This window comes from Dermacentor andersoni, chromosome 3 (assembly GCF_023375885.2).
Source record: "Dermacentor andersoni chromosome 3, qqDerAnde1_hic_scaffold, whole genome shotgun sequence".
Classification (NCBI taxonomy): domain Eukaryota; kingdom Metazoa; phylum Arthropoda; class Arachnida; order Ixodida; family Ixodidae; genus Dermacentor; species Dermacentor andersoni.
Window position 1 is genome coordinate 31,002,069 of NC_092816.1, and position 22,164 is coordinate 31,024,232.

Below are 22,164 nucleotides of genomic sequence, written 5' to 3' on the forward strand. Positions count from 1 at the left end.
ACCTCGAACAGGTGTTCTCACGGTTGAGGGAAGCAGGCTTAACGACGAAAGCGGAAAAGTGTAGATGCTGCTTCAACTGTGCGCTGCAACGATCCCGTTGTAGGAACATGCAAATCATTATGCAGGGAAGCCAACTTATTAAGTGCCGGACTTATGGCTCACTTTTATTACATGCAAAATCTCACGAATGTATTTCGCCAACTTCCTAGCGTCAGAGCGGGCGCTTGATTAAATGTCACCTCGGCACCGCCTTTGGCGTCACGACACGATGTCACAACGCACGCGGCGTAGTTGGAGAACTCAGTCGTCCTTCAGAGAAAGACGCGGAGCTGAAGAGTGTTCTGTGGGCGACAGCGCGCGGCGCACCCCGCGTTCTTGCGCGCTGGCGAGCTCGTTAAGCCCCAACCACTGGCACGCGCTGGAAAGCTTCGGCGCGCGCCGAAAGGTCAAATGCGTCAAAGCGTCGGTCGGGAACTCGCTGAAGCGGAACGTCGCGCAGCGATTACGTCTACTGCCGATGCTAGAAGTTTGCCGGCGCGCGGCGAAGCTGCGCCGGCGTGCACCAATGGGAGGCTGCGACGCCTCGCAGGCGTCAACCAATCGGAGGCTGCGGAGCCTCTGGCTGCTAGGACTGTAATGGCCGACCGTGCGGAGACGCCGGCACCAACGATCGTCCGAGTGTTTTGGACGCACGACGCGCGCGACAGTGTTCCTGAAAGACAGTGTTGTAAAAGTAGGCCGACAACGACACGATCAACCGACCGACGACCGTAGGTTGTGGCAGTGCGACGTGGATCCGAAGCGACTTCGAACGACGCCGACTAATCCAACCTGCCCACTGGGTTCCGCCGGGCTCGGTACGATCGTCTGCTAAAACAGCCAACCGAATCACGATTGCCGCAACGTCTGTGCTTGTTGTATGTGCATTTTGTTGTGCTCAAAACGAATGGAAACACGTTTACGAGCTCCGAAGTCTGGATAATCAACACTCGCCTATCGCCGATGTTGTTTACGTTACGCGTAGGCCTAGCGCGTCCATCGAGTTCGTAACTGGCGAGTGAACGAACTCACCTGAGAAATCTGTCGAAGGAAATGAATTTTCAGGTCCGTTTGGTGCTGCAGTCATTTAAAATATGGCACTCTTGACTTCGTGTGACCTGTGATGTGGTGAATGAACCGTGTGGAAGTTGGGTTGGTCAACCGCGGCGTGTTTCGTGTGGGTCGGTTGACTCAAGTTTAACGGGCAAGCTCTGCGCTGTTTCCAGTGGTAAAGATAACTCCCGAAAGCGAACTACACTAGTAGCCGAACTATTGGAAGTACTTACATAATCAGCCGTGCCGCCTGTTTCAGATGACATTGCGCTCTTTTATTCGGCATGTGAATCCAGTTCAGTACAAGTTCACTGTACTCCTTCACTCACTTCTTTCAAGTGCGACCGTCTTTTGGGCTAGTTGGGGATAAATCGCTCGTGTAGCAATCAAGAACACTGACGCACTGAAGCATACGTGGCAACGCAGTCATATTTGAGTCAGTGTGTCGTTATAGTTGAGCACTGCAAAAAGAAATTATCTGTTTGCAACGTGTGCCCTGTGTGCAGTGCATAGCAGGACCTGCATCATGCAAGACCTATGCATGTAGCAGCGTATACCATGATTGCTTCGATGCCCGCTTCAGAAGCAGCAAGTACTGAGTCAATGAAACTGTAATTGAATTTTTATCTCACTTTTTGCTTATGGAAAGTGTAGATGGTGTGAGTGCATTGTGGGGAAGGTGAAAAGGTGTCATCATTGTTTTGTGCAGTCAGTATGCTTAAACTGCTGGAATCCCTTCAGCCTCTACTAAAATGTTTCTTGCTGCGATACTATAAATTGTAGTCAGGACAAAGATGTACTCAAAACCAAGTTACTAATGCATCTGCCCAGAATGTGTTTGATTAACAAGTTAACGCTTCCACAACAACAATATGCCGATGAACAGCATATGTGCTTACAATAAATACATTCCGTAAAGGTGAGCGACTGGGCCTACAATATCAAACTTTGTAGTAGCACCGTAAAAAGTGCTGCCATGCGTATCAGCCACAACGAAACTGCTGCACGTCCAACCTTCTTCCTTGGAGGCATTTCTATAAAGACTGTTCGGGCCCTTCTCATTCTGGGTGTAGCATTTAGCTGTTCTCTCAAATTTTCCACATATGTCACCAGCACTGTATGTAAGCACCGGCCCTTTCTTGGGTTTGTGTCCCGTGTGTCCCTTCCCTGATGACCTAAGGTTTTCCGAGCACTCTACACTTCTATCATTCTGTCACGACTTGAGTACTGCTCATCAGTATAGTTCCCGTACCAAACTCGCGAGGCTACAAAACTTCAGCTTGTTTTGTGCCGGACAATACGCACCTTTTACTCCCGTCTTTTCGGTTGTCACAAGCTCATGCCAGCCTTCGAGGATTGCCTCAAACCCCTCAAGTAGCACACCCTGCAATACCAACGCAACATTGCACTAGTCTATACTGCAGGGTGTTTGACGTCTCTCTAAACAGCACTAATCTTTTTTCACTTCGTCTGAACAAGTGGTCAGCACAGCCTGAACCCTCATCACGCCTGTATGGCCCGACACCACAACTCATGATTATATCTGGCATGCAGAGCTTTCTCTCCACCCCCCTGGTGATTTGGATTCTCCTTCCTTGGAACCAGACTTCATTGGCACTCCTGTGTGTTGTGCACCTGTCGAGTGTGTGCGTGTGTGCTGTGCTGTGTTATTGAGCAAGTGTGTGTGCACGTGGAGGGGAAGGAAGTGTCTTCTGCATCCTGCAAATTCCTGCTTTAGATGGCTGGTTATCAGGTTCTCTAACATACAGGCATCAGCCTTCTTTGTAGTCTAGTGTGCCAAGTTACCACTAAGATTATTATTATTATTATTATTAGAATCATTACTTTGACCACATTGATTGTGTTGAAGCCAGCGTGACACATAATTCAAAATATTTCTGGAGCTTTGTGGGCTATCTCGTCTAAAAGGAGTGCCAAAGATGTACGTCTTCTTCATGAAAATAGTGGTGTTGTCTCGAACACTGCTGATGCCTTTGCAGAACATTTCTGTTTGCTATATGGCGTGAAATATGCTTCAAGTAACCTTCCTTCTCAGTCTGGCGCAGTGTATGCTAACAGTCAATGAAAACCTCGTTTCCAAGTATATGAAGTGCCTTAAACTTTGCCTTAAACTTTCCCTTTCTTGTGGTGTTGATGGTATTTCCTCCACAGAGCTTAACCCTTTGAGACGCTGTCTACACAATTGGGCACAGCAGGAGCGTGCATCAATAGCAAAAGCACTGATGAAAGTAATGGTATTTAAAATGTGTTTCATACATCTTGAAACACTTATTATTGGAACTGTGCTGCAATTTTGAATAATGTGCAGAATGTTTTAACAAAATGAGTGAGAAGGTGGACGGCTGGGTGTTGTTACTCTGTGTCAGTATGTTGTATGTAGCGGGTTCACTTCTTTCATTGTTTTTTACAATGTCGTGCACCAGGCATAATTGTCAAGTGGCTGGATAAGTGCTTTTCAAGCTTTTCAAAACACGAAATAGTACATGTTTTCATATTTTGTGTTCCTGTAGTGAGTTTTCGCATGGAGGCGAAATTTTGTAAACTTGACAAAACTCGCTAAACTATTGAAAATTCTTAATATTTGCTGCGGCTGTACACTTTCTACGATTCTGAGGATGCAAGAGATGTGGTGAAAGCAACTTTTCAATCAACGGGATAAAGTGGTGTCTGAAAGGGTTAAGATGTATGGAAACATACTTGTTCCTCGTTCTCACAAGCATCTTCAATAGTTCCCTAAAGTCTAGTACCTTTTCTAGCACTCGGAAGGTAGCATGAACATTGCCCATGCACAAATCAGGTGCTAGATGTGCAGTTACTTACTGCCGACCTATATCTATCCTCTTCAGTGCGTCAGGTGTTTGAATAGATATGGGATTCCTCGCTTTCTGTTAGTGCTAAGAGCATTTTAATAAATGAACAGCATGACTTTGTGTGCCGACATTTCAGACTTTCAGACTGTCAACAGTGTTCACTACTGCATCGACTTCCAAAAAGACATTTTTTCACTCTCGAACTGGTGCAGAAACAATAAGTACTCTTAAATGCTTCCAACACTATGGCATTAAGTTATATGCACAAAACGCACCATGTGAAATTTTGATACACCCTACGTGATGCTCCACTCCTTAGGGTCGATGAAATGAAAGATCTTGGTGTGTACTTCGACAAAATGCTAAGCTTCTCTTCACATAGATAATTACACAAGATGTCCTTCACGCTCTTGGAATTGCATGCCGTATATTGCATGATTTCCACTCACCTGTTGTGTTTCTGAAATTCTGCTGTGTGCCTCCAACTACTAGAGTATGCCTCTGTAGGAGGGGGGTGCAATGAGCAAATCTAATTCTGACCTCATTGAACGCATCCAGAATAAATTGATGTCTATCTTCAAGCACCACTTTTGCCATTCTGGCGACCACAGTTGAGCCTTTGTTCCTGCACCTTTTGTTCCTGTATAAGGTGGTCCATGACATTACACATTCCTTAAAGCTTCTTGATCATATGCATTTGTTTGTGCCGCAACAGTATACCAGGTATCATTCCACATTCGTTGCCTGGGCTTGTTACAAGATTGTGCTAATAAGACTCGACTCCAAAACATACTTCAGAGTTCATTTCCTGTGTTTTGTGTATCTGTAAATAATCACGTAGGATTAACTCCCTTTTACTTTTTTGCGTTTCCTTTTTTCCCTATTTGTTTCTCTATCTTCCATTTTTTTGTCTACTGCATTCATGTTTTCTCTACATTTTGTCTCACATAGTTAGTGCTCGTTAAGTGCACCAGTACAAAGGCTCTCTAGCTGTTCTTGGGCACTACAATAAAAATTTGAATGATTGACTATTATCGTAGTATAAAATTGTGCTTTTTAAGTATGTACTAGTATACTATTTTAGTGTAGTAGCTTTCGTGCAATTAAAAAAAGGGCATGAATTAAGAAGAGAGAGAGAAAATGATAAATGAAAGGTAGGGAGGTTAACCAGGACTGAGCCCGGTTGGCTACCCTACACTGGGGAAAGGGAAAGGGGGACGGAAAGATTAAAAGAAGAGAAAGTCCACTGGGGATATCAGTCGGTCACTCAGTCTGGATCACAGACGCCGACTCAATCCGGTATCTTTCAAATATCGCAGCAGCGCTTTTGTGGCCTTTTGTAGCTGCGATATGCGAGGCCATGGTCCCAAGATCTTGTTCAAGGTGAACGGCTTTCCATCTAGCTGATTGAGAGCTCTGCAGAGGTCTTGCCTTTCATCTTCAAAAGATGGGCAGTAGCACATTAGGTGTTCTATGGTTTCCTCGACACCGCAGGCATTGCACTCGGCGCTATCAGCCATTCTAATCAAAAATGCATATGCACTGGTGAATGCGACGCCCAAACGTAAGCGGCACAGCACTGTTTCCTCATTTCGCAGAAGACCTGGTAAGAGCCGCAGTTGCATAGAGGGATCGAGGGAATGCAATCGATGTAGAGTGAATCCAGGTGTGTGCCACTTTTCCAATGTCAAAAGAGTGTGCTAGCTTGCCTAAGTGTTGGGCTGTGAGTCTGCGATAAAGGTACAGAAATAAGGGTTGCTCCTTCGTGGGCTTTCGTAGCAGCTTCGTCAGCGAGGTCATTGCCGGAGATACCGCAATGACCAGGCAGCCACTGAAACGCGACGTCGTGTCCTTTCATGATCATGTGATGGTGCATTTCTCGTATCTCCGACACGAGTTGTTCACATGACCCGCGACGGAGAGATGACAGAAGACATTATAAGGCTGCCTTTGAATCGCAGAATATTGCCCACCGATTAGCCGGTTGGTTATTAATATAATCAACGGCACCTCGGAGGGCAACAAGCTCCGAACCGGTCGATGTTGTCAAGTGAGAAATCTTGTATTGGATGCTTAGTGATCGTGATGGTATAACCACTGCGCTGGTGGAGCTGGTCTGAGTGGAAGAACCATCCGTATATATGTGGACTCGATCAAAGTAGAAAGTGTGCAAACAATCCAGAGCTGCTTGCTTCAAGGCCAAGGTAGGCAGGACGGTCTTCTTTCTTATCCCTGGAACCGTAAGACGCACTTGAGGTTGCTTTAAACACCACAGAGCTGAGGTTGAACGTGCTGAGGGTGTGAAGCCCGATGGTAAGGAGGCACGATGGATGCTGACCTTGTTGGAGAAGGACGCCTGTGGTCGTCGTTCTGGCATGAATTAAGAAAGTGCAATAATATGCTATGTGCCTGATCATATGCATTCTGCTATTTATTTCTTCTGAGTTTTAATAATGGCTGGCTACTGTATGCAGTGTTGTGCAATAAAATAATATGCCACAGCAATTATTGCGGGCCTCGCAGAACAAATTGAATATATCTTTCTCAGTCAAAACATCATAGCAGGCTGAAAACAATAAACTGCAATTTTTCTTTTTGTGGTGACGAAGTGTATAAATTGTGAAAATAACCTGTTTATATATTTCTTATATTATGCAAATGAGCTGCTCCCATACATTCGAATAAGTGCTTCAATAGTACGACTTGGCAAAGGGCAACGAAAGACTCCTATTAAAGCCCTCTAATTCTCAAGCTTGTATTATCTGACGGTATGTCATTTGATTAATGTAAAGAAAGGCAAACTTGATATGTGGAAACCAGTTACAATAGAACATGGCCCTTACACTGTGAAAATGTTTTGTAGCAATACACTCAATGTGAAGGCCTCCGGATGGGGTGTTGATGCGTCAAAACAACCTAGAATAATAGAGGTGCTCCATGGACTAGATTTGGCAGAATCAAGAATTGGGGGGGAGACAAGATACGAATTGCATACATTTTAGCTATTCTAGTTTTTTTTTTTTTTTTGAATGCTACAGGGGTTTCAATTCTGTTTTGCTGATTTTCTCAGAACCCACTTGTTCACGTTTCTCTCATGCACCAACAAGCATAATTATATTGACACGGATGCTTTATCTGTATCCGGTTACCGTATTTCACCGGCTAAAAAATGTTAAACGTTATCGCTCGGTGCAGGATGCTCCTGAACGTATCGGAAGTTTCGCGAATGTTATCGATGGTTCTGTCTGTTGTCGACGAACCTTGCTAATCTGATTGCATACGCGACACGAATTGTGTTGTAGTTTCTGGAAGGCACGCGGACACCAGCGAATAGGCTGTAACTTTCGACGACTGCCGTATGCAAACCGACGCGCTTGACCCGCAGATGAGATTTTCTACGATTGCCGACATTGCTCGCCGCTATCGTTGCGATTGAGCCGGCACTATTCATTTACCGTCACTACTACGTGGCAATATTTCCAACACAGATTTTTTTCAGTTACACATTGCACGCCTAATTCTTACATAGTTGGCTGTGCAATAAGCTACCAAAAAATGAAATGGTGCAACAGTTTTTGATATATGGCATCGTCGTGCAGGTGTTTGCAAAGCGATCTTGCAGACAGACGACGCGCGAGCGCTGATGTCGATATTTTATACACTATTGTTACTTCAAAAATAAAAACAAACTGTTGCGGCAGGTGTATATTCATTATTCAAACGTGTTTTTAATATCTAAAAGCACATACAGATCAATAACTTATTGTTTCGAGCTTAGTTTACAGCAAGCTGTTTTAGGCCGGACTTTGACGGATGAAGACGGAGTAGTCCAGCAACAGTGCGCCGCAGCCGAGGAGCGAGCTTCGGCGCGCGTCGGAGCTTTTCTCCAGTGGTTGCGCGCCCTTTACCTCCAGCCGAAGCGAAGCGACGCATTCGCTTGCCAGCGCGCGCCGAAGCTTTCGGCGCGTGCCAGTGGTTGGGGCATTAGTCCGTGGCACGCGTCACCATTCTAACCGTGTTAGCCGCAAAGCGGCAAAACAGCTTTGACGACTGCCATTCGTCAGACGCTTTGTTGAGAGAGAGAGAGAGAGGGAGAGAAGAATGCGACGTTAACGCTCGATGAAAGCGTCTCGTCTTTTTTCTTTCGTTGTTTTATTGAACGAAAGCGCCTTTCGCTTGAAGCCTTGATATTGATTGCTTTGACGGCCTTGAAGAATTTCGCTTCCTCGGCGGAGGCGCCCAGAGTGTTAGGAACGGGAGAAGCTCTCGCCTTGCTCTGTTGACGCTGTATTCTGCAGCGTTACGTAACTCTTCTTTCCGTCACACTCCGTTTCATCGTATCGTCCAAAGCTGTGGGAGGGCCGCCTTTAGAAGCAACGTGCCTAGCTCGAAACGCCAACAGCGCTGAAGCATAAACCTCACGTTGTTCCAGCGCTGTCAATCACTAACGAGAACGCCTTCAGTCGTTTAACTATTGGACGTCTAGTGTCGACACTTGCACGACAGCGTTCGCTTAGCATGCTACTCACAGTCGACTGGACCTGTGATTAGCGGTATTAAATTGTCAGTCTTAGGGACAGTGGGGCTTGCTTTCGAAGTCCATCCTTGGCGAAGAACAGCTCATTGCTTTGAGTGTTGCCGCTCTTGTGCCGTTATTGCGGGGACGCTTTTGTTTCGTGTGCACACTCGCGTCATGCGAACATGGTTCGTAACAGGCTTACTTCCGTCCACGTAGTACACGTTGGTGACATTAAAATGATGATTAGGATTATGATGACGATGATGATGACGATAATGATGACGATGATGATGACGATGATGCACGTTAGCGCCGCCATAAAAACACAACGCACATGGAAGAGGATGTAAAAAGCACGGACAAGCTCCTGTCCCGCCCCCTTTTGTGTACGTTGTTTTTATATCGCGCCAACATACATCAATTTACTTGTAACCAACTCGCCTAGCAAGAAATTTTGATGACGATGATCATATTCATTCAGTTTGTTTATATGTCACTTATCGTTCAACGTTCTCGTCACGTAGAGAAGCACATCTGGCAGACGCATTTTACACGCACTGCTTCGGTCCCAGATGTGTATAGTAAGCGGTTCCAACCCGATCAGAACAACAGAACTTTCACCAGTGGAATGAAGACGCGTATTGCTTTCTAAATGTTCCTGTGTTAATTGTGCGATCGTTTTCTTTTTTTTTTTTTGGACTTCAGTAGAGAAAGAGAGAGACAGATGAAGAGAGAGCGTCTGTCTGCACGAGAGGTGAACACTGCGCTTCTAGCTGACGCATCAACTCGAACGCGAAGTTTCGTGCTCAGAATCTTTCGCTCTTAAAGTTTGCACTTTTTGGGGCTTATCTTGTCCCACAACGATAATCGTCCTCTGCCTTGCCTGCGTTTCCTCTCTTGAAAACTCAACGCTCATTTACCTGTCGAGAATGCTATGTCATGCTGATAACGCACATGCCGTTCGTGACTTGGAAGTAACGGGCTCGCATCGTTAAAGAAAGAAAATGCGGGCAACACAGGTGGCGATTATCGTTGTGGGACAATATAAGCCCCAAAGTATGTACGTTTTTTAAAGAGTAAATCCTTCTTGTTGAGCCGCACACTTAGCAGTGCTCGCTACTAATAGGAAGCCGAAAAATTTGCGCCCAGGAAAACAAAGGATGAAGTTGGCGATGTTGTCCGGACCGAAAGAAAGAGGGGTTCGTAGTTCCGCGAAATTGCCGCGTCCTCTCTGTCGGGTCCCAGCGCGGCTTCCCTCCCGGGAGAGAAAAAACGACTTACTTAACCTTTGATTAATAACTACGCCAGGGGCCGGCGAGAAGCCGACCTCTCGCCCTGCGCAAACGCACGCGCATGCGCGCGCACTCATGAGGTGGCGCCGAGCTGCACCGTATTTTCAGCCTCATCTGCTTTGGAAGCGCTTTGCCGTAGGCGCCGTGCGTCTTAAGTGAGTCGTCAACGTTGGCGCCCTAATCCCTAGCTTTTCCTCCCACCACCATCCGCGGACTCGCATCGCGCTCGCGGCGGGGCTGACCAACACGAAATATTTATGGCAGTTTGGAGTCGCGCGCGGACCGGAGATGAGAGAGAGGGAGAGAGAGAGACAAAGACAGAGAAAGCGAAAACAATGGAGGCCTACTTCTCTAAACGCTCTGCCAAACTCTGGGGTCCACTTTCCTGGGCGCCCCCCTCTCGTGTAATATGGTCGCGCAAGGCGCCCGGCTGCTTGTTCTTTTGAAAGACCGCGCGTAGGGCCGGTTCAATTCCAGGCCTTATGGAAAAGCGTTGCGAGCGCGCGTTTCTTGGCTCGGTCGCGCTTTTACGCTTGCGCTCGCTTACTTCCTTTTTGTTTGACTTTTTGATCGTCTCGCACTCTGCGTTTTCCTACAGAGTAAGGCGCTTTCTATGAGAGTCTGCGAAGTCAAATGTCGAGTTATTATACAGCGCTTACAAAACTTAAAACGACAACTTCTATCCCGTTCCCTTTGGCCAAAGGAATGTCTCAACTACTTCAACGGGAGCGGAGGGGAGTGGGGGGATGCAGGTCTGGCATGTGGTTTGCTAAGCGACTCTTTATGCGCCGACGTTTGCACGCGCTTTAGGGTGCAGTATTCTTGCTTATTCGTCGCCCCATTCATCCCCACACGCTTTTTCTTCTGTGTTTTCGCCTGTTTCTTATGGAGGAGTTTCGGTTTACGCCACGAAAACTTTAGAGTGACTATGTAAATTTCAGCTTGCGCGTTCTGTTACCCTTTCTGCTTTCGTGCGAGAATAAAAAGGAATAGTCAGACGTTGCCGTCAATATTTGGTACGTCGAACGGATCCATCAAGTATTTTTTTCTTTTTTTACTATTATCTTTAGGTATATGACTCACGTGCAGTCGGCGTCAAAAGTTTACGAACCGTGGGACACGAGAAAAACTCGTTTCCGCCGCCTGGATCCATACGTAGCGTGGTATTTGTTTTCTCAGCTTCTACTAGTATTTATGGGGACAACACACTGTCGTACAGTTTCACTGGCCACGGTCACGAACTGCTCGAAAATTAAACTTTTATCAGCTGTCCATACACATTTGAAGCCTACTGTACGTACCCAGCTGGTTTTGCTAAGTTTCCGTCGGACGCGTGTATGTACGCAAAGTCTTCCACTCGCACAGCAAACTTACTGTAATAGTATACTGTTATGTACGCTTCCGTCTTTGTTAGTGGTGCTTCAGCCGACTACCAGTCAACGTAATGACGCACGTTAACGAAACTTCAACAGAATTCCGCAGGACAGTGATGAGTGAGATGAGCAGAACGAGCACGCCAATCGCACGTGAACTTATTTAACTCTATACTCCAAAATTGTCATCTGTAATCCCTTTCATTTTCTGTGACCATGCCCTTCCCTACGCAGAATAACAGGCCAGAGAGGATGCTTTTCCAGCAGACGTCCCTGCTTTTTCCAATTTAAAGTTATCTTTCTCTGTCACTCATGCTACAACCGTTAGGTTGCTGCACACAAATGCACTTGACGTAGATGGACGTGTTTGAGCTCACGCACACGTGCGGACCTCCACGTAGGAGTCGCCAGCTGTTCGCTGCAACAAGCTGCAGCATCTGAGGTCACTACACAAGTCTGCAGTTTCTCACTTTTGCGAGTATTAACGTACTTGTGGCTAAGCAGCTCGCATGGTCGATCTGATTGCCCTCGGTTACTCTCTGCTTGCTGTTTTCAGTTTGGTCGTTTCCTTAGCCGAGTCTGCGTATTCTTTGCTAACTCAAGCATCTTTATGTTAATAAAATGTCTAAGGGACCAGCAACGCGATCAAGCAGAAAATGCTTATAGAGTAAGATCGAATGTCCGTCGTGCACGTTGCGTGGAGAAAAAAAAAAAAAAAACAAAGCGATTGCTACACCTATTATTGCAGCTACGGAAAGGCCGTAGTCTCGATTCTTCCGAGTTTTTTTTTTTTTTTTTTTTGTCTCATCGCCTGGGCCCCGGAAGCTACCGCGTAGCACTGCGACGCCACCCATCGCTCATTCTTTTCTTTGTTTTGCTTGTTTTGTCTCCTTTCACCGGTGCCAGCTGCAGAGGGCATCGCTTGACGGATGGGAAACAGAGTCTTCTGGATGGAAGCAAACACAGCGGTGTGTTTCCAAGCGAAGAACGCGAGCCACGCATTCGGGCAGGTAGCAGAAAGGGATGGAGAACCCCAAAGATGAGAGAGAGGGAGAGACGCACGCGTTCTCCCTACAGTATTGTGCGTGCGCAGCACCGTGTGCGCTCGATCGCGTGACCCTGCCGCATGCCGCTGGCGTGCCGCTAGCTTTTCTCGTGCTTCGCCTTTCCTTTCTTTTCCTTTCTTTTTCGCCCATGATCGTTATGTTTCTGCGTTTTTATCTTCCGTTTCGTTCGATCAGCTTGCGTAAGGTGAGACTACGCGCGCGCTTCGCCCGATGGCGTCCTCTCGTGTGCCGAAGGCGGTGGGCGGAACGAGCCTCGCGAAACTCTCTTTTAAGATCGCGCAGGGTTGCAGAAGCTAAAATAGGCGTAATCCATTTGAGAGTCGAATGCGTAAAGCACTCTACATGCCAGAACGGTTCGCACTAGGCTGGTGTTAAGCTACGTTACCTCTTGCAGTCGTGGTTGGCCAGCACCTTGTTACGGTGCCGCTGATTTTCGAGAAAACATTTTCTTTTGTGTGTGTGTGTGTGTGTGTGTGTGTGTGTGTGTACCAGCAGCTAAGACAAAACAGACAGCTATGCACTAAGACAAAAAAAAAAGACGGAATTCCGAGCAAGTCGACATTATCGTCGCATGGCGACTATTCGTTGAAAATTGTGTGTTTTGGGCTGTGATCTGGCGACATTGTTAGAAAAGAGATTAAAGTTACGAACATCGTCACGCGTACTTCCGCTAGAGAAAAGTGGAAATGCTCTGGATCGGAGCTATCACAGAGACGTTTTGGAAACTTTATGGAAACGTCAGTTGAAGCGTTACGGTAAAGAGGTAGTTGCGAACGCGGGATGAGTTCGACGATATACGAAAACGCGCATGTGAAACGTATTCGATCAAAGCTAGATTCCTTAAGAGATCATGTGTTTGTAGGAAATTCCAAGAGCCATCACTGTTGCATAATCAAATGGGTTCTTGTGTGCTTTATACATTGGACAGACGACTCGCAATCACTCTTTTATAGACTTGGAGTGTTTTCCGAAATTCATTGAGTACGTATAACGACTATGTAGAATAACAAGAGCGCTTGGATGAAGAACCTGTTTTTTTTTTTTAATTTAGTACAAACCGTTATGAAATCGAGTGTGTTAAAGTTTAACTCTTCAGTTGCAGCTCGCTTGAGTACCGAGAACATCGGAGCTTGTGTTTTGCTCGCGATACATGGGTAGTACACTGTTGGGCGTAAAGCTCACTTGTGCAGTAGTTTTGAGCAGTATGACGTGAAGCACATTTATGCGTTACTCACTTGCGTGGTAATAGTGTAGTTAGCTTACGACTTGTTTTTTTCTGACGTTATTGTCTGACTAATTCGTGCGCGTCGAAAAATTCAGTGGCTGCACACGGTTCTTCTCTTTTTGATTCCCTGCGAGCTTGGATCAAGAAGATATGTTTCAAAATCCTATGCTCCTCGCAATGATCGACCGGAAACTCCCGTTACACTAAATGTCTATCTGAACAGTTAGCGTTGAGAGCGCAGTTCCGAGATTCCTCCCCCCCCCCCCTTCCCGTTCACATAACACACGCCCAAACAAACGGATTTTTATTTTTATATTTTATTTTTATTCCGTCGTCTTTACGGGGTCATTAGGGCGTACGCAATCGAGAGCATCCGTTGTGGGGAAAACTGATGTCGCAATCGCCATTACGCAAAAACATTTCCCGTTTGATGTGCGCTTGGCAGCGATTACGTCTTGCTCATTAAGGACTTGCACTTTAAAAAGACGTCTAGCCCGAGTATATAATTCCACATGACTCACCCTGACGAGTGTAAATATTCCTTTCTTTTAAATAACAGTACTTTTCTTTCATTTTGATGAGGGTTTACCATATAGAGTGATGTTTTATTTCTACGATTTGATGCCCATGCAGGGAGAGGCCTTCGTCTTGCAGTGGGCATAAAACAGGCTGACGATTATGATTATGATGATGATTATTATTATGATGGTGATTATGATGATGATGCCTATGTTATGTACGATTTCAAGCTCTTTTTTTCTGTTTAAGTGTTATTTGCTGTCGTGTCCTTGACGATCATTGCTGGAGGTAGCGCTGTACGGAAAGCTGGCTTGCAGATGAGAACTTAATGTTCGGGTTGTAAGATGAAGAGGTAGGTGGCGAATAATGCGCTTCCGAGATTGGGACAAATGTGTGACATTACTGTGGATGAAATCAAATTCTCTTACTCATATTAGTGAACGGCAGTAAATGACTATGATTTGGACCGTAGCAAATATACTAGAAGTAATTGCAGTTTCGACCGCAGCTGCGTTTAGTTCACGAACCGGAATTTTTGTAAATACTGGCATTCTTATAAATAAACGTGCACTGTCACTGTGCTTGGCCAACACTGCATGCTTCGGCTGGTCCAACGAGACTGTTGTGTCTGTAACGCGCAGAACAGCGTAGTTTCCACGACGCTTGTGCTCATAAATCCAACAGTATAACTAATAAAGGTAAAGCGTATTGCGATTTAGCTTTTGTAAGGACCCGCCACTATAACATATACAGGGTGTTGTTTTTCTTAGCTGCACCAAATTTTTAAATGTTGCCTGTGGCAGATAGCACAATTCTAATCCTTGGTCGAAAATACTCGATCAGGCGGTCATTACATATTCGAGAAATCAAAATGCTTTAATGAATAATTAGCATAAGTGCGTTAATTAACGTTTGCAATTATTAAGATTACGTTCCCTATTTCAATCTACGAATTATAGCCGGTGAGTTCAAAAGGCGTATCCACATAAAACGAATTCTCCGGATTGCACCACTTTCGAGATATTAATTTTCATAGTGCCCGGCGAAATGCATTGGCGTTTCAGTTACTGTTTATTTTTTAATTTTTTAGAAAACACTATTTTATTCATTCAAGCACAAAAGTAACTGGAACGCCAGTGCATTTCGTCTGATAATTTCAAAATCAATTTCTCGAAACTTGTGCAGTCCTGAGAATTCGTTTTAAGTGAATACGCCTTGCAACTCACCGGCTATAATTCGTAGATGTTAATTAACGTAATTATATTACTCGCTTAATTAAGTATTTTGGTTTATTGTAAAAGTAATAACTGCCTGATCGAGTAATGTCGATAAAAAATTATAATTGTGCTATCTGCCACAGGCAATTCTTAAACAATCGGTGCAGTTAAAAAATATAGCGTATATATATATATATATATATATATATATATATATATATATATATATATATATATATATATATATATATATATAGAGAGAGAGAGAGAGAGAGAGAGAGAGAGAGAGAGAGAGATGCGAAAGGCGTAGATATTCAGTATGCTATTCTGCACTGCTGACGGGTCAAGGGGAGACAGAAACATAAAGCAAACAGAATGCACACGCACGCACACACGAAGGAACTCAGGAGCGTCCTTGCATGGAAATACCAAAAGAACAAAGCTGCGTGTCAGCTGTATTTATCAGTCATGACATCGAATGTACGATCAAATCCTGTCTGAAAGGAAATGCGCTTCTCTGTCGACATTAGGCTACAGTGATATGAAATTGCGAATCGCCGCTGAGCAGTCGATGCTGAGGTTGCTGCTTCGAAACGTCGAAGACGTGCCTGCAAGTGCGCTGCGCCGTTCGGCGCGTTATTTCATGCATCCCAGGAAATTGCCGTCTGTGTAAGCAGTATGTTACACTCCTAAACTAAACACCCAAGTGCATATTATTCAAGCCAACGTAGCTTGCGCATATGGCATCAGCTTCACTGGAGAACGCGTAATGTGATTTGTGAGATATATTGGCTAAAGAAGAAAAAAAAAGCTATTGCTGAGGACATTGTATCGAAACCGCATGATATTTAATCGGTTATTAAATCTTGCTGATTTTGTGCTTGCTCTAACACTGGCCCGTATTGCGCAAGTTCATCAGTTGTACGCCACACAAAATTTGACCGTCGAGTGATACCTGGCCTACAAATTAACTGCACATAAAAAAAAAAAAAACTTGGCTACTGCGCTGGCACAAAACATTCCGCTTACGTTTGGTGCGCGCTTGTCACTTAAGACGGTGACGCCGTAACGGTGCCGGCGAAACCTAGCGTACTTTGAACGGAAATTTTCGCCGCTCGAGGATGGAGGTGTCATTAATTTTATCACGGGCGCATCAACGAGGACCGAGTGCTGAATTAAGAACATCCCGTTACACTAGCCGACCGCGCACGCTCTAATTTTAATTGCTAAAGAGTACCGCTCTCCGTGTTTGTCAACGAGTGAAAGCTTTTCTGTTTTTCTAATTCGTGCTCTCTTTGTTATTTCTATTCCTTTTTCTGACGCAGTTTTTCATCACGCCAACTTCCTCTCTTCCATTGTGCCGGAGTCATGGTGAGTTCTTTTCGTGCTTCTTTTCTCGCTGACGTCGTTGTCGTTATTTTTCTTTTTTTTTTTGCGTTTACTTTATTGCAGATGTCTTTTTCGCGTGCCCTCTGGTTCATTTGTTCATTGCATTTTAGATTTCCTCCCGCGCTTTATCATGTAAATTGATCGAGGACTCTCGCTATCAGCCTAAGTTGCCACGATGTCTCTTCAACGTTTATGTTTTCTCTAATGGCTTCACGTTCAACTTTCTGTTTTCGTTCCCAGAACTAGGGCCTATCAATTTTTATTGCTTTTAACAAGCGGCGTTTCACAAACACCCGTCGATGAGCCCTTGACGTCATAGTTCGGGGTCTTGTTCTTGTTCTTACGTAGTGGAGCTCAGCTGCTCTTGCGGGTTGGTTAAAAAACAGGTAGTAGGATTTAAAAAAAAAAGGAAAACTAAGAGTAGTCTTAAGAGCAAGGCAGATACAAAGAATAAAAGTAGCAATAACCGAAAATCTGACTCAAAATACAACTTCAAGTGCTGAGTTGGAAGCTACGCATACTTGTTATTGAAGATCTGCTCACCATAACTCCTAATCTGCACCGTCTCCTTCGAAGTAGTCACTTCGAGCATGAATACACCGATCCCCTGCGTTTCTCAGACGATTCAATGCATCAGTGCAAGTATTCAGGTGTGAGTGCGTTAATGACCTCCTGCGATTCCGACTGGATCTCTTCAACTGTGCTAAACCGACGCCCTTTCAGCCTCTCTTTCATTTTTTAGGAACCAGAAAATGTAACAGAGTGCGAGATCAGGTGAATAGTGTGAGAGTGCGGAAGCACAATGATGTGTTTGGAAGTCAGAAATGGAACAACGAGCGATGTGTGATCGGACGTGCGTTGTCGGGGTGGAGAAGCCAGTTGTTATTCTTCCACTTCTCCGCATGCTTGCGCCATATTATCCCCCTTATATTAGGAAGGAAAAGCGCCAACTAAGACGATCACGAGAGGGAGAACGACACAGGACAAGTTCCTTCCTATTCAAGTATGCACCATCTAGCCCAAATGAATGTTGTCCTGAACTATCCCCCTTATAAGCGCTTCAAAACCTCACAGGGAAACTTGCTATTTACGGTTTGTCCAAGAGGTACGAATTCCGTGTGGACAGTTGCGTGAAGGTCAAATAAAAAACAATCAACACGGACTTCACATGGCGACGCACATGACGCACCTTATTCGGTCGTGCTGAATTGGACGAGTTCCGCTGCAACGACTGCGGTTTGGTTTCTGTATCATAACAGTAAACCCATATTTAGCAGTATGTATGTAAGTTTAGCTGTATGTCTCAAACAACAAATAAATGAAATGAAATTAAAATATTTCATAACTAGTTATGACATTGGAGATTATGCTGGGGTCGTCTCTGACTTGTTGCCATCAATTCCGTACAAACAAAAAGTAGGTGGAGCACCTGTTCGTCGCTGAGTAGTCTTGGCACAAATTTAGTGGAAATGTTCGTCATGTTTAAAACGTCGGACGAAATTCGATAAACTGTGCCGTACGACTGTTCTGCAATATCAAAGACATCCTTTATAAGTTAGTCTGCGATTTGCAAGGATAGCTGCGCGGACTTCTGCTATCGTTTCCCACGTTGTGCTCGTTGACAGGAGTCCCGAACGTTCATCATCATCAACTGACGCTCGGCCGTCTTTGAAGCCTTTATACCACATATACGTCTTACTTTGAGCCACGACGTCAACTCCGAAAGCTTCCTGTAACGTACGATGGGTTTCTGTCATGGTTTTGTGAATTTAGAAAGAAAATTTGAAGCAGATTTTTTTGCTCCTAAAGGTCCGTTATGTCCACCGAAAAAAAAAAACGTATGCGCCAAATCAGTGAAGCATGGCGTTGCGAAATGACACTCGGCAAAACAACCGTTCCGTTCAGGTGCATGGCCGTCAGTAGTAACTCTACATGCGGAATACTAATACATGGCAATGATCGAGCAGACGCAGCTGCCCGATCTGCCCATGACAGCGTCAACTGCGTTGCCATTCCTCTTTCGAGAGCCGACGCAGCAAAAAAATTTTCCGCACTTGCGCGTGACCTGACATTAGCTCAGTGGACTTCATCTAAGTTCACAAGTGCGCGCCTTCATACCCTGGACCCTAATTTACAGCTCCGTATTCCGCCCGAGTTTCCACGACGTGACTGCACCCTTCTATAGCTTAGAATAGCATTTTCAAATGCGTAATCTTTCCTTATCGGAATGACCAACAGCCCACTTTGTGACTTCTGCGGGTGCAATGAAACAATCGCGCACCTTCTTTGTCAGTGCTCTCGTTTCAACCCGCAAAGAGCAGTCCTCTCAGCCACAAACTGGACAAGCGCCCAATGACAGCAAACAAGATCCTTGGAAACTGGCCTACGCGAACATCAGCGCGATCCGCTATGAAGGCGCTGCTGCGGTACTTAAAAGACACGGGACTTTCTGACACATTGTGACTGTACACTGTGTGACGTAGGATTGTAAGGTGACACTGTGTAAGACTAGGAACGTCTTTACGGGCTGCGTGACAGTGCCCACAGAAATAGTTCGTGTGTACGTGCGTGCATGTGTTTAGGTTCTTTTCCTTCTTTTAATCCTTCTCTCTCTCACCTATCGCATCCCCTTGATACAGGGTAGCCAACCGGAGATAGTCTCTGGTTAACCTCCCTGTCTTTCCTTCGCCCTCTCTCTCTCTCTCTCTCTACTCGCCACATCTAGCGGCGGAAACGTGTACTACACGCAATTCGCGTGCTCTAAATTCCCCGAAGTTTTGAATAGAAACTGTTCTTGCGTATACAACATGCGCCCGGGATGCACAGCTGCAGTGGCTAGAAGTGTGGCTATATATGACTGTCTAGATGCCACATAGCATAGCGATTAACGCAGTGGTGACACTCGTGACATGATTCCCTGCCTGTCGTGACAGTATAAGGGTGGAATTTGTTTCCAGGTTAAAGGCAGAGAGGTCGCCCTGAACTCGGTTCTAAAGCCTGCTCCTCCGTTCACGGGAAGGAGAAAATGCAATGAAAAAGAACGACAAAGGAAACAAATGGATTCGCCTATCAAATAACCACGTAACACAGTGGTTTCCGTAAAGTCTCCAGTCCAGCCCAGTCCTGTGCCGATAGTCCATAACAGCCCTCGTAGCTCTTTCTGCAGCCCTGCGTTCACGCTGTGCGTCTTAACGTAGCACCTCTAGAAAATACTTGCCTTTCGACGCCTGTCAGCGCAGAATCCGGAGTCTTTCGCTGTGGTACGTACTCGGGAAAGTCGCAAAACACATGCTGCAGGGTCTCGGGCACTTACACACGCGGGCAAATTCTTGTGGCAATGACAGGCTACGGAGGCAAAGCGCGCGCAAGTTAGATTACTCCTTGGAAAGAGTTACACACTCTCGTGCGTGTTAGATAAGCTGGGAAAACGATAATACAAAGCTCTTCTTCTTCTGAGTTTAGTTGTTTGGAAACATATATACATTTAACGCGAAAGTGAAAGCGAGGAGCAGGCTGTGGCAACTGCCACCGGAAGGGGCACGACGCAGAGCAAAATAAGACAAAATGCATCACTGATTCTTAAATTTGACTTATTTTTCAGCTTTTTTTTTTTTCTTCCGCGTGTTGTGGAAATTCGGAACCGTCGCGCGTGGAAGCTACGCTGGTTCAATGTCTGTTCCAAGGAACAAAGAGCCCAGCGTTAGTATTAACTCTATTCAAAGAGCGCTGTCAAACGATGCAGGACTACTTGGCGCACTAATACACCTGTGCAGGAGCTCCGCTCCTGTAGCTTTCCCTTTACTGCCATATAAATTTATCCGTTGGGTTTCTGGTTCGGGCTGTTCGCACGGTTTTCGAAACTTGCGTAGCGTGCAGTGAAGGGCGACGCGCAGGCGAATTCGATGAAGCACGCTTGCTCGGCTTCGACTGACTTGAGGTGGTAAGCGAAATGTCCTTTCCGGGTTTATTTCTCGCAGGCGCCTGTACAGATGGACTTGTTTTGTTTAGCTCAGTGAGTTACCGCGCAGTCTCGCATAAGTAAACGAAGTCAGCACGAAGAGCGTGCATTCTTAAAGGGACGCTTAATCAAATATGGAGTTAAGCAGGATTAATAAATTATGCGTCAGGGGTGCTGAAAATATAATCGTACTGTTCTCGGCCACTTCGTAAGCCAGACAAACGCAAGAACGAAGGGCCTCTGGTGACACCGTATTGAACTTCCCGCAATAAATTTCTGTAACATCTTGGATTCTGATAGCATCCTGTCGGGTCCTATAGTTGATGCTTTATCGATGGACAAGTCTTGTTTTGTACTTTGATGGAGCCAAACGTTTAATCTAGAGAGGCGTCAAAAATTTTACCGCGCAAGATCCGCACGAATGCGGAAAAATACTTAGAAATCTGTGACGCCACACTTAGTGAGGATTCGGGCGCGAATGTCAAAAAGGGAAATTTCGACCGACATTTTTCTCGGCTGTGTCACATTTTTTTTTCACAATATAAACGAAACTAAAGTCATAGAAGTATAGCTCACTAATCTAAATTGACTTTTCTAGTTTGTGACCTCCACGAAGAAAATGCAAAAGACGCATTGAGCACGTAGTTGCAGGGTGCTATTTCGTAAACTCACTATTGGCGGTTGATATGTGGCTATGACCTTGTGCTACTGAAAACTTGGTTCTGGGTTCCTTTGCATGTCACGATTTCGTTTTATTGCACGCATGCGCTCATGTGGCAGCGCAGGCTGAGAGCAGAAAGCTGATCTTTTGCACTTTTGAATGGATAGTTGGGCGTGTTGGTTAAGCATGATCCTAAGTGAAGGCGCTAAAACGACGGAGGACAAAGAAGAAACACACACACACACACACACACACAGGGCGCCACTTCCAACACGCCGCTGATTTATACTAGGAGCGCAGTCACAATTTCTCAGGGCGCATTCGCGTTCAGGTAAAGCAGTTCTTTGCGTGATATTGATATGGATGCAACACTTACGCAGTTATCACCTGCTTCAATGATCCTTTTGGCCACAATTATTAATCTAACCCATTTGTCATGGCTTCTGGCAACCACAGCGCAGGCGTGGAAGTCTGGCTTACATTTGCAATTTCTACAATCAGTTGCCAGGTGGCCCTCCCTCCCATTGTTCACTTTGTTACTGTGTTGCCTCAGCCTGTCATTCAGGCACTGCTCTGTTTGGCCCACGTACTTACTACCACAATCTAAAGGAATCTCATAAACAACTCCTGTCTGACAATCTACGTATTTGTTATCGTATTTAGTGACACAGGTCGGTGCCTTGCGGGAAAAAGGGTTGGTCATTCTCCAGAGCTTAGAGAGCTTGCACGGGGCCGAAAACGCGACATTTACGTTAGCTCGCTTTGCAATCTTTTTCAAATTATGCGACATGCGGTGTATGTAGGGTATGACAGCAACTTCTTCTTTCTCGCGGGGTGGCTCCTGGTCCGGTTGGCGGATTCGCGACTTCTTCAGGATTGTTTTTGCTACGGACAGTAAAATAGGTTGCGGGTAGCCTGCCTCTTCCAGGCGGTCAATCTGGTTAAGAAAACTCGCCGCAGCTCGATGTGGACAGGACTTCTTAAAAGCATTCAGCAGGCACATGTTAGCAATGCTGCTTTT

At 45.5% G+C, this 22,164-nt stretch overlaps 1 protein-coding gene across 6 annotated transcripts in view; it reads left to right on the forward strand.

The window, feature by feature from the left end:
- Nucleotides 1-22,164, forward strand: part of LOC126520842 (uncharacterized) — a 383,777-nt gene that overhangs the window by 221,911 nt on the left and 139,702 nt on the right. For all 6 annotated transcript variants that reach the window (XM_055065013.2, XM_055065027.2, XM_055065028.2 and 3 more), the window contains exon 5: nt 16,461-16,506. In XM_055065013.2, the coding sequence (XP_054920988.2) occupies nt 16,461-16,506 (46 nt within the window). The remainder of the gene's footprint in view (nt 1-16,460; nt 16,507-22,164) is intronic.